At 59.4% G+C, this 12,221-nt stretch overlaps 2 protein-coding genes across 4 annotated transcripts in view; both read left to right on the top strand.

Annotated features, from left to right (window-relative positions):
• The first annotated feature begins 512 nt into the window (after positions 1-512).
• On the top strand, positions 513-6,157 carry HGH1 (HGH1 cochaperone). 2 transcript variants are annotated; one of them, XM_090138244.1, is made up of 7 exons: positions 517-1,473; positions 1,553-1,653; positions 3,056-3,154; positions 3,230-3,321; positions 4,335-4,457; positions 4,558-4,688; positions 5,795-6,157. In XM_090138244.1, exons 1-7 carry the CDS (start codon positions 686-688, stop codon positions 5,796-5,798), a joined length of 1,338 nt encoding a protein of 445 aa, XP_089994370.1. In that variant the 5' UTR covers positions 517-685; the 3' UTR covers positions 5,799-6,157. The 2 variants fall into 2 exon arrangements, with proteins under 2 accessions (XP_031465326.2, XP_089994370.1); XM_031609466.2 differs by lacking the exon at positions 5,795-6,157 and having other exon boundaries at positions 513-1,473; positions 4,558-4,692.
• Positions 6,158-8,365: 2,208 nt separating this feature from the next.
• Positions 8,366-12,221, top strand: part of MROH1 (maestro heat like repeat family member 1) — a 52,066-nt gene continuing 48,210 nt past the window's right edge. The window contains exon 1 of one of the 2 annotated variants that reach the window (XM_090138243.1): positions 8,366-8,594. In XM_090138243.1, coding sequence (XP_089994369.1) covers positions 8,576-8,594 — 19 coding nt within the window. In that variant the 5' untranslated portion in view covers positions 8,366-8,575. The remainder of the gene's footprint in view (positions 8,595-12,221) is intronic. The other variant, XM_090138242.1, reaches the window with a different exon arrangement.

Here is a 12,221-nt window from a genome sequence, read left to right as displayed (position 1 = left end):
TTAAAGATCAAAAAGCCATAGGATGGGTTGAAAGGGTCCTTGAAGATCATAGTTCCCTGGAAAGGGGGGTTGGAAGGGTCCTAAAAGATCATGGAGACATGGGATGGTTGGGTTGGAAGGGTCCTTGAAGATCATAGATTCCTGGAAGGGGGGGTTGGGAGGGTCCTAAAAGATCATGGAGACATGGGATGGTTGGGTTGGAAGGGTCCTTGTAGATCATAGATTCCTGGAAGGGGGGGTTGGGAGGGTCCTAAAAGGTCATGGAACCATGGAATGGTTGGGCTGGCAGATTCCTTAAAGGGCATAGAACCATGGGATGGCTGGGTTGGCAGGGTCCTTAAAGGTCATAGAGACATGGGATGGGTTGAAAGGGTCCTTAAAGATCATAGATCCCTGGGAAAGAGGGATTGGAAGGGTCCTAAAAGGTCATGGAGATGTGGGATGGTTGGGTTGGAAGGGTCCTTAAAGATCATAGAACCATGGGAGGGGGGTTGGAAGGGTCCTAAAAGGTCATGGAGCCATGGAATGGTTGGGTTGCAAAGGTCCTTGAAGATCATAGAGCCATGAGATGGCTGGGTTGGCAGGGTCCTTAAAGGTCATAGAGACATGGGATGGATTGAAGGGGGGCGTTAATTAGGAGGTAATGAGGCAACGGCGCTAATTGTGAGGAGTCGCTGTGCTGGGAATGGAGTTCCGCCGCGTTAATGAGGTAAACGGAGCGTTAATTGGGAGTCGGGAGCTGTGCGGTGTGGGCGGTGCACCTCCGGGCCTGCAGGGGGCGCTGCACCGGGCGGCGCGGGGCCTCGTTTCCCATCATCCCTTTCCCCGCCGGGCCCTCCCCTTCCGGCGGTTCGCCTCACCCGATTGGCCCGTCTCCGCGTCGCTCCCCGCTCACCGGCTGTTCGGTGCGGAGCATCCCGCGGTTGCTAAGCGACGCCCGGCCATTTGGGGCCCGCGCAAGATGGCGGCGGAGGCGGCGCTGGAGGAGCTGGCGGTTCTGCTGGGCCCCTCGGCGGGCGCGGCGGTGCGGGCGGGCGCGGCGGAGGCGGCGTTGGCGCTGTCCGGCGACCCCGAGGGGCGGCGGCTCCTGGCGGCGCGGCCCGAAGCTCTGCGGGCGCTGCTGGGGGTGGCGGAGGCCTCGGGGCCCGAGCTCGGGCCCGCGCCCGGCGCCGCGCTGCGCTGCCTGCAGAACGTGTCGGCCGAGCCCGAGGCCCGAGAGCCGCTGCTGGCCGCGCTGCCCGCCGTGCTGCGCCTGCTGCCGGCCGGCCCGGCCTGCGGGCTGTTGGCCAACCTGAGCCGGGAGCGCGGCGCCGCGCGGCGGGTGTTCGGAGGCCTCGAACGGGAGAGCGGGGCCGGCGCGGAGGCGCTGCTGCGGGCGCTGGAGGGACCTCGGCCGCCCCCGGAGCTCGGGGCGCTGCTGTGTAACCTCAGCGGGCTCCCCGAGGGCCGCCGAGCGCTGCTGGAGCGCCCCCGGTGCGTGGGGGGCGGGGCGCGGCGCGGCTCGGCGCGGCTCGGCGGGGCGCTGAGGGTCCCCTCCCCGCCGTTGGCGCAGGTGCGCGGTGCGCCGGCTGCTGCCGCTCGTGGGGGACGCGGAGAGCGCCGTGCTGCGGAGGGGAGCGGTGGGAGCGCTGCGGAACTGCTGCTTCCAGCACGGTGAGGGGGCGGGGTTGGGTGGGAGGGAGGTGGATGGGGGGGGGGGGGGTGTTGGGGGGAGGGGCTCGGGCTGGGGGGCAGCGGGGAGCATCGGTGTCAGCGCCTGAATGGAGCTGGGGGTGGGAGAGTGGCTGTGGGGGCAGAGACGTGGGAACGGGGCAACAGCGTGAGCCCAAAGGAGGGAGGTTGGGGTCGGGACCCTCCCAACCCAGCCGTTCTGTGATCTGTAAGGACCCTTCCAACCCAACTGTTCTGTGATCTGTAAGAACCTTTCCAACCCAACTGTTCTGTGATCTGTAAGGACCTTTCCAACCCAACCACTCTGTGGTTCTGTGATCTGTAAGGACCTTTCCAACCCAACCACTCTGTGGTTCTGTGATCTGTAAGGACCTTTCCAACCCAACCACTCTGTGGTTCTGTGATCTGTAAGGACCTTTCCAACCCAACCATTCTGTGATCTGTAAGGACCTTTCTAAGCCAACCATTCTGTGGTTCTTTGATCTGTAAGGAGCTTTCCAACCCAACCATTCTGTGATCTGTAAGGACCCTTCCAACCCAGCTGTTCTGTGATCTGTAAGGACCTTTCCAACCCAGCTGTTCTGTGGTTCTGTGATCTGTAAGGACCTTTCCAACCCAACCACTCTGTGGTTCTGTGATCTGTAAGGACCTTTCTAACCCAACCATTCTGTGATCTGCAAGGACCTTTGCAAGCCAACCATTCTGTAGTTCTGTGATCTGTAAGGATCTTTCTAAGCCAATCATTCTGTGGCTCTTTGATCTGTAAGGACACTCCAACCCAACCTTTCTGTGGCTCTTTGATCTGTTAGGACCTTTCCAACCCAACTATTCTGTGGTTCTGTGATCTGTAAGGACGCTTCAAACCCAACCAATCCTTTGACTCTATTATCTATTAGGACCTTTCCAACCCAAACATTCTGTGATCTGTAAGGACCTTTCTAACCTAACTGTTGTGTGACCTGTAAGGACCTTTCCAGCCCAATCATTCTGTTGTGTGACCTGTAAGGACCTTTCCAACCCAATCATTCTGTTGTGTGATCTGTAAGGACCCTTCCAACCCAACCATCCCATGTCTCTATGACCTTCAAGGACCCTTCCAACTCAACCGTCCCACGGCTCTATGACCTTCAAGGACCCTCCCAACCCAACCATCCCGTGGCTCTTTGATCTTTAAGGACCTGTCCCCCCCCGCCATTGCACTCCCTGGTTGGCGTTGTATCCACAGAGCACTGCTTACTGCCGGGCGCTGCTCACTGCTTTGTTTCCCCTTACTGACCTCCCCACCCCCTGACCCCCACTTGTGCCTTCTGACTTGAGCCTTCACCCCTTTTTTGGGGTGGGGGCGGGCCGTGTGCCCCACATCTCACCCCATCCCCCCCCACAGAGCACCACGAGTGGCTGCTGAGCGACGCGGTGGATTTGCTGCCCTCCCTGCTGCTGCCCCTCGCCGGCCCCGAGGAATTCCCCGAGGACGAGATGGAACGTGAGTGCGGGTCTGAGCACAGAGGGGGGGGGACGTGGGCCGTGCCCCCCCCCCTGAGGCTGTGCCCCCCCCCAGGGCTGCCCGTGGAGCTGCAGTATTTGCCCGAGGACAAAGAGCGTGAGCCAGAGCCCGACATCCGCAGGATGCTGCTGGAGGCGCTGCTGCTGGTGGGTGCTGCAGCTGGTGTCACAGCCGGAACGTGCTCACTGCACTGATGCTTCTGTGGGGAAGGTCTAGTGGCTGGGGGCCATGGGGCCCATGGGAATGGAGAGCAGGGGCTGGGGGGTCATGGGGCCGAGGACTGTGGGGTCATGGGGCTAGAGGCCAGGGGCTGAGGGTCATGGGGCTGGAGGGTGGGAGGCTGGGGGGTCATGGGGCTGGAGGTTGGGGTCTGTGGGGCTGGAGGCCAGGGGCTGAGGGTGATGGGGCTGGAGGTTGGGGGGCAGTGGGGCCATGGGGCTGGAGGTTGGGGTCTGTGGGACTGGAGGCCAGGGGCTGGGGGGTCATGGGGCTGTGGGGCTTGAGGAGTCATGGGGCTGGAGGCTGTGGGTCATGGGGCTGGAGGGTCATGGGGCTGGAGGCTGTGGGGCAGTGGGGTCATGGGGCTGGAGGTTGGGGGCTGTGGGGTCATGGGGCTGGATGCTGTGGGGCAGTGGGGACATGGGGCTGGGGGGTCATGGGGCTGGAGGCTGTGGGGACATGGGGCTGGGGGGTCATGGGGCTGGAGGCTGTGGGGCAGTGGGGCTGGGAACTGGGGGAATGGGGGGCCATGGGGCTGGAGGACTGAGAGGCCATAGGGCTGGAGGCCAGGGGCTGTGGGCCAGAGGCTGTGACACCATGGGGACATGGGGCTGGGGAGCCACGGGGGTGGGGGCAGGAGGCTGGGGGCTATAGGGAGGTGGGGATGTGGAGCCATGGGGCTGGAGGCCGTAGGGCCATGGAATGGGGGGCTGTGGGACCGTGGGGCCATGGGGCTGGGGGCCACGGGATGGACAGAGCCCCCTGCCCCCCAGCGCTCGCTGCTCTGTGACCCCATATGTGCACACAGATCTCCCCATTGTCCCCCCATCCCGCACTCCACATCCCAGCACTGCAGGGTTGTCCCAAGCACCCCGAGGGGACCGCAGCCCCTCACCCCCCGCAGCCCCCCACCCACACCACTGCCCCCCTCCCCCCGCAGCTCACGGCCACCAAAGCGGGCCGGCTCCTGCTGAGGGAGAAGGGCACCTACGTGGTGCTGCGCGAGCTGCACCGCTGCGAGAAGGACCCCGAGGTGCTGTCTGCCTGCGAGAAGCTCATCCAGGTGGGTCCGAGCTGCGGGGCAGCCCCACGGGTTTGGGGGAAGGGAGGGGGTTAATGGTGTGGGGCGGTGGTCCCGGTGTCACCTGGCTGCTGTGGGGCAGGTGCTGATCGGGGACGAACCGGAGCCGGGCATGGAGAACCTCCTGGAGGTGAACATCCCTGCGGAGGTGGAGGAGCGGCTGCGGAGCTGGGATCGGGAGGAGGAGGAGAGGCGGCAGCGGGAGGAGGCGCGGTGAGAGGGGGGTCCTTGTGGGGTGGTGTGGGGCTGGGAGGGGGCGTGGGGGTTGGGTTGGGTTGGATTGCAGGAGTCCTTGAAGGTCGTAGAGCCATGGGATGGTTGGGTTGGAAGGGTCCTTGAAGATCATAGAGAGGTGGGAGGGGGCGTGGGGGTATGGAAGTGTGGAATGGGTTGGAGGGGTCCTTGAAGGTCGTAGAGTTGTGGGATGGTTGGGTTGAGTTCAAAGGGTCCTTGAAGGTCATAGAGCCATGGGATGATTGGGTTAGAAGGGTCCTTGAAGATCATAGAGAGGTGGGATGGTTGGGTTGGAAGGATCCTTACAGATCATAGAGACGTGGGATGGTTGGGTTGGAAAGGTCCTTAAAGGTCACACAGCCATGAAAGTGTTAGGATGGAAGTGTCCTGAAAGGTTACTGAGCCATGGAAAGGTTGGAAGGGTCCTTAAAAATAGAACCCATAGAACAGGTTGAGTTGGAAGGGTCCTTGAAGGTCACAGAGCCATGGAATTGTTGGGTTAGAAAAATCCTTGAAGGTCATAGAGCCATGGAATGGTTGGATTGGAAGGGTCCTGAAAGATCATAGAAGCATAGAATGGGTTGGCAGGTTCCTTAAAGATCATAGAACCATGGGATGGTTTGAGATGGAAGGGTCCTTAAAGATCATTGAACCCATAGAATAAGTTGCATTGGAAGAGTCCTTAAAGGTCACAGAGCCATAGAATGAGTTGGATGGAAGAGTCCTGGAAGGTCCTAGAAGCACAGAGCAGCTTGGAAGGGTCCTTAAAGATCATAGAACCATGGGATGAGTTGGGTTGGGATAGAAGTGTCCTTAAAAATCATAGAACCATGGAAGGAGTTGGGTTGGAAAGGTCCTTAAAGATCACAGCACCCTGGAAGGGGTTGGGTTGGTAAGGTCCTTGAAGATCACAGCGCCATGGAAGGGGTTGGCTTGGAAAGGTCCTTGAAGATCATAGAGCCATGGAAGGGGTTGGCTTGGAAAGGTCCTTGAAGATCGTAGAGCCATGGAAGGGGTTGGCTTGGAAAGGTCCTTGAAGATCACAAAAGCATTGGCTTTTAACTGAACCTTTCTCTTTTTTGGAGGTGATGGGAGCGCCGCCCCATGGACAAAACCCTGTGGGTCGATGTGGGGCCCACTGTGCCCTGGGATGGGGAACGTCGGGGTCCTGCAGGTGGGGATCCCCTACGTGTGGGGTGCCCACGTGGGGCAGCTCTGCGTCCTTTCTGGAAAGTCAAACAATAGAAATATATAATTTGAATACAAAAAAAAGAAACACAAAAGTTTGGAGTCCAAAACTGAGCTCTGCTCCCTGTCCTGGGGGCCCTCTGACCCACATCAGCCCCACGGCTGTGGGAAGCTGGGGGTGAGTGTGTAGGGGCCCCCCACTGCCCTATAGTGCCCCATAGTCCCCCCACAGCTCCCACAAAAAGCCCTGGGCTGCCCTACAGTGCCCCAAAGCTCCCCTCAAAACCTCTGGGGTGCCCTACAGGCCCCATAGATCCCATAATAGCCCAAGGGTGCCCTACAGTGCCCCATAGGTCCCATAATAGCCCAGGGGTGCCCTACAGTGCCCCATAGGTCCTATAATAGCCCAGGGGTGCCCCATAGGTCCCCTAAAAGCCCTGAGGTGCCCTTCAGCTCCCCCCAGAGGCCCTGTGCTGCCTTATAGTGCCCTATAGTTCTTTCCAAAGCACCTCCCCTATAGCACTGGAGTGCCCTACATCGCCCCATTGGTCCCATAATAGCCCAGGGGTGCCCCATAGCTCTCCTGAAAGCCCTGGGGTGCCCTGCAGTGCCCCATAGCTTCCCCCTAAAACCCTCTGGGGTGCTCTGTTATGCCCTATAGTTCTTTCCAAACCTTTTTCCCTATAGGACTGGAATGCCCTACGTTGCCTCATAGGCCCCATAATAGCCCAGGGCTGCCCCATAGCTCCCCCAAAAGCTCTGATGTGCCCCACAGTGCCCCATAACTCCCTCCAGGAGCTTTGGGGTGCCTCATAGCTCTCCCCAAAGCCTTGAGGTGCCTTATAGCACTGGAGTGCCCCATAGATTCCCAACCCCGTCGCCCTGGGGTGCCTTGCAGTGTCCCACAGGTCCCATAATAGCTTGGTGGTGCCCCACAGCTCCCCTCCAATAGCCCTGCAGTGCCCTATAGCTCCTCCCAATAGTTGTGGGGTGCCCTATAGCTCTCCCCAGTAGTTATGGGATGCCCTATAGCTCCTCCCAATAGTTGTGGAGCACCCTATAGCTCTTCCCATAGCCCTGTGGTACCCTGTAGACCCCTCTCAATTGTTGTAGGGTGACCTATAGCTCACCCCAATAGTTGTGGGGTGCCCTATAGCTCCAACCATAGCTGTGGGGTGCCCTATAGCTCTCCCCATAGCCCTGCACTGCCCTAAAGACCCCTCTCCATAGTTGTAGGGTGCCCTATAGCTTCCCTCAATAGTTGTGGGGTACCCTATATCTCCAATCATAGCCCTGTGGTGCCCTATAGACCCCTATCAATGATTGTGGGGTGCCCTATACCTCCCATAAGAGCATGGGGTGCCCTATAGTTCCCTCTCAGTAGTTGTGCGGTGCCCTATAGGTCCCGTAATAGCTTGGGGTGCACTGTAGCTCTCCCCATAGCCCTGCAGTGCCCTATAGCCCCCTCTAAATAGTTGTGGGATGCCCTCTAGCTCCTCCCAATAGTTGTGGGGTGCCCTATAGCTCTCCCCATAGCCCTGTGGTACCCTATAGACCCCTCTCAATGGTTGTGGGGTGCCCATAACAGACTCAGGTGCCCTACAGTTCCCTCTCAGTAGTTGTGGGGTGCCCTATAGCTCCCCCCATACCGTGCAGTGCCCTATAGCCCCCTCTAAATAGTTGGGGGGGTGCCCTATATCTCCAATCATAGCCCTGCAGTGCCCTATAGACCCCTCCCAATAGTTGTGGGGTGCCCTATAGTTCCCTCTCAGTAGTTTTGGGGTGCCCTTTAGGTCCCATAATAGCTTGGGGTGCTCTATAGCTCTCCCCATAGCCCTGCAGTGCCCTATAGCCCCCTCTAAATAGTTGTGGGGTGCCCTATAGCTCCTCCCAATAGTTGTGGGGTGCCCTATAGCTCTCCCCATAGCCCTGTGGTGCTCTATAGACCCCTATCAATGATTGTGGGGTGCCCTATACCTCCCATAAGAGCATAGGGTGCCCTACAGTTCCCTCTCAGTAGTTGTGGGGTGCCCTGGTCCCATAATAGCTGTTAGGTGCCCTATAGCTCTCCCCATACCCTGCAGTGCCCTATAGCCCCCTCTAAATAGTTGTGGGGTGCCCTATAGCTCCAATCATATAGCCCTGTGGTGCCCTATAGACCCCTCCCAATAGTTGTGGGGTGCCCTATAGCTCTCCCCATAGCCCTGCGCTGCCCTATAGACCCTCTCAATAGTTGTGGGGCGCCCCATAGCTGCTCCCCCCCTCCCCCACAGCCCCCTAAAGCCTCAGGGTTGAGGCGCGCCCCCACCACGTGACCGCGCTCCTCACGTGACTACTCCTCCCTCAACACCACGTGACAACCCTGGAGGGGGCGGGGCCCGCCCCGCACCCGCGCGCATCCGCCAATCGGCCGCCTTCACGCGCGAGGGGCGTGGCTTCGGGAAGGGGCGTGGCTTCGGGAAGGGGCGGGGCCAAGACCCGGAAGCGGCGCCGGGAGCGGAGCGAACCCCGCGTACCGGGAGCCCCTCCCCCACCCCGCGCCCCCCAGCGCCGATGGCGGCGACCGCCGGAACCCCGCGACCCCCGGAGCCGTGAGGGGGAACCCAGGAACCATAGGGACCGCGGGGACGCTGCGTTGGGCCGCGCCCGGGCTCGGGGGGCTGCGGACGCGCAGCATCATGGAGGCACGGACCCGGCGTGAGTGCGGAGGGTCCTGGAAGGGTGATAGAATGGAGTGGGGGAGTAGGGGGTCCTGGAAGGATATAGAAGGTATGGAGCGGGGGGGGTCTTGGATGGGCACGGAGGGAATGGAGCAGGGGTCTTGTGGAAGGGTGCAAAGGGAAGGGGAGGGTCCTGGAAGGGTGATAGAATGGGGTGGGAGGGGAGGGTCCTGGAAGGGTATAGAGGGAATGGAGAGGGGGGATCTTGGCCGGGAACAGAGGGGATGTGGTTTGGGGGGAGGAGGGGGGTCGTGGAAGGGCACAGAGGGAAGGGGAAGGTCCTGGAAGGGTGATAGAATGGGGTGGGAGGGTCCTGGAAGATATAAAGGGAATGGACGGGGGGGTGTCTTGGATGGGCACAGAGGGGATGCAGTGGGAGGGGGAGGGGGGCCGTGGAAGGGTGCAGAGGGAATAGGAGGGTCCTGGAAGGATCGTAGAAAGTATTAGGTGGGGTGGTCCTGGAAGGACATAGAGAGAAAGGGAGGAGGATGTTCCTGTAAGGGTCGTAGAGAGAAAGAGGAGGGGGGGAGTCCTGAAAAGATGCAGAGAGAATTGGGGGCTGGGGGGCTGTTTCTGGAAGGGCAGAGAGAGAATGCGAGCGGGGGGGGATCCTGGAAGGGCATAAAGGCAGTGGGGGTGTGGTACAGAAGGGCATAAAGAGTGTGGAAAGGGGGGGGGGTCCTGGAAGAGCACAGAGAAAATGGGGTGTGGGGATGTCCTGGAAGGTTGCAAAGAGAATGGGAGGGGGGTGGCTTGGAAAGACATAGAGGGAATGGGATGGAGGGTCCTGGAAGGGCAGAGAGGGAACGGAGTGGGGGGTCCTGGAAGGGCACAGAGGGAATGGAGCCTGGGGGGGGTGGGTGTCCCAGAAAGGCATAGAGGGAATGGGATGGAGGGTCCTGGAAGGGCAGAGAGAGGATGAGAGAGGGGTGGTCCTGGAAGTGTCATACAGGGAATGGGAGGGGATCCTGGAAGGGTCATAGGGAGTGGAGGGGTCCTGGAAGGGCAAAGAGAGAATAGAGTGAGGGTGTCCTAAAAGGGCACAGAGAAAATGGCAGGGGAGGTCCTGGAAGGGTTATGGAGGGAATAGGAGGAGCAGTTCTGGATGGGTCACAGAAAATATAAGAGGGGAGATCCTGGAAGGGTCATAGAGAGAATGGAATATGGGGGGAGGAGGTCTGGAATAGCATAGACAAAATCAGATGGAATGGGTTGGGAAGGTCCTGAAAGATCACAGAATCATGGAATAATTGGGTTGGGAGGGTCTCGAAAAGTCACAGTAGCATAGAATGGGTTGGGAGGGTCCTTGAAGGTTGTAAAGAGGTGGAATGATAGGATGGGTTGGAGCGAAAAGGTCCTTAAAGATCACAAAACCGTGAGATGCTTGAGTTGGAAGGGTCCTTACAGATCACCGAGCCACAGGATGGGTTAGGATGGATGAGTCCTTACAGATGACGGAGCTATGGGATGGTTGGGATGGAAGGGTCCTTACAGATCAACCATTCCCCCTTGCCCCATCCCTCTGCCCCATAGGGTACCTCTCCCCCTCTGTCCGTGCCCCCTTTAAGCCCCCCCCCCCAGCCCCAAATTGAGCTCAGAGCTCCGTGCTGTGGGGTCGGGGCTGCTCTCCTCACGCGCAGCTCCGTGCCCCAGAAATTCACTCTGGGTCGAACTCAGCCCTTCCCAGCACTGCACCCTACCCTCATTACTCCCAGACAACCCTTGAAATTAGTACTTCATTATTATACTATTAATTATTATTATTGTCATTCTTGGCAGTGCTGGTCACGTTGGCGATGTGACCACCAGGCTGGGGGCAGACATCCGCCCCTCTGGGTTGGAATTCAGAATTTAACCCAAATTAGGGCATTTTCTTTCCCCCCCCCGCCCCCATCTGGGAGCTCATCCCCGTGGTTCTGCCACCACTGAAGGGTCCCTGGTGGGGGGGTTGGGGGGTGGTGGGGGGGGCGTTTGGGGGGTCTCGTAGGGTCCTGTGTGGCAGTCGGGGTCTTGTAGGTTCTGTGAGATCCATAGGGGACCCATGGGGGGGGCAGGGGGGTTCAGGGAGGGCTTCAGGAGTCTATAGAGGGATCTGGGGGGGAATCTAAGTGGGGTCCTTGGGACTCCATGTGGGGTCCATGAGGGATTTCATGGGGTCTGTGAAGGGGTCTTGTGGGGTCTACAGAGGTCCTGGGAGACCCATAGGGGTCTCTTAGGGGGGGTTCAGAAAGGTTTTCAGGACCTTGTGGGGTCTATAGGATGGCCTGGGGGGAGGGGGAGGGTGTCTCATGGGGTCCTTGAGGGAATTTAAGTGGGGTCTTGTGGGGTCCTGTGGGGTCCTGTGGGCTCCATGAGAAGATTTCATGGGATTGATGGAGGGGTTTTGTAGGATCTACAGAGCTCCTGTGAGGTCCATAGGGGTCTCATGGCGCCCTGTAGGGAGAATTCAGGAAAGCCTCGAGGGTCTTGTGTCTTTAGAGGGGTCTTGGAGGATCCCATGGGGTCTTTGGGGGAGGAGGATCTGAGGGGAGGGCTCCATGAGGGTCATGTAGGGTTTTTGGAGGTCCAGGTGGGGCTCACACAGGATCCTAGGGGGTCTCATGCAGCCTCTTTGGGTTCCTGAAGGGCTCTCCTGGGGTTCATGAGGGCCTTGTGGGGTCTATGGGGGTCTCTTGGGATCCATGGAGGGATCTTGTGGAGCCTGTATTGGGGTCTTACGGGGTCCTTAGGGGGGGTTTCAGAAGCTCCTCAAGGGTCTTGTGGGGGAATCGCATGGCGTCCTTGAGGGGATCTCATGGGGCCCTTGGGAGGGAGCCTAAAGGGGTTCTGAGAGGGTCTTGTGGGGTTTTTGAGGGGTCCTCGTAGTGTCCATGGTGGCTGCATGGGGTCCACGGGGGGGTCCTGTGGGGTTGGTGGGGGTTCCTGTGCCCCATCCCATGTCACCTTGCAGCACAGCGATGCAGAGCGTTTGGAGACAGCTTGTTCTGAAATTAATTAGCCTTATTATGGCGGCAGCCCTAATGAGTAAAGCGCTGCTCCAAAATAACAATTAACCTCACAGAGCTGCGTCTCCACCCACTGCACGTTAATGGGTGAGAGCTGGGTGGGGGGAGGGAACCTGAGGGGGCTCAACATGGAATGAGTGGAGGGTCCTGCACTGGGGGGTGGGGAGGAACAACTGCACAGACCTGTGCAGGTCGGGGCTGAGCTGCTGGAAAGGAGCTCTGCAGTGAAGGACCTGGCGGTCCTGGTGGCCAGCAGGTGACCAGCAGTTGATCACAAGCCAGCAGTGAGCCCTGGTGGCCAAATGGGCCAATGGTTGACCAACAGTTGACCAGTGACTGACCGTGACTGGAAGTAAGCTCTGCAGACCAGGACCTGGTGGTCCTGGTGGCCAACAGGTGACAAGAAGTTGACCATGAGTCAGCATTGTGCTGTGTTGGCCAAGACAGCCAGCGGTGAGCCCTGGTGACCAATAGGGCCAACAGATGACCAACAGTTGAGCAATGGTTGACCATGAGTCAGCAGTGAGCCCTGGTGGCCAAGAGAGCCAGCAGTTGACCTATGATTGACCACGAGTCAGCAGTATGTCCTGGTGGCTAAG

Source organism: Phasianus colchicus, chromosome 3, assembly GCF_987193195.1.
Source record: "Phasianus colchicus chromosome 3, bPhaCol1.hap1.1, whole genome shotgun sequence".
In the NCBI taxonomy this organism is placed as follows: domain Eukaryota; kingdom Metazoa; phylum Chordata; class Aves; order Galliformes; family Phasianidae; genus Phasianus; species Phasianus colchicus.
This window is presented reverse-complemented; position numbering and strand designations above follow the sequence as displayed.

Excerpts from the sequence above, each read along its gene's own strand:
- HGH1 (XM_090138244.1), top strand. The coding sequence starts at position 686 with ATGGAGTTCCGCCGCGTTAATGAGGTAAACGGAGCGTTAATTGGGAGT. Across the intron at positions 3,322-4,334 it reads TGCTGGAGGCGCTGCTGCTG|CTCACGGCCACCAAAGCGGG; the intron begins GTGGGTGCTGCA and ends CTCCCCCCGCAG. Across the intron at positions 4,458-4,557 it reads CCTGCGAGAAGCTCATCCAG|GTGCTGATCGGGGACGAACC; the intron begins GTGGGTCCGAGC and ends GCTGTGGGGCAG.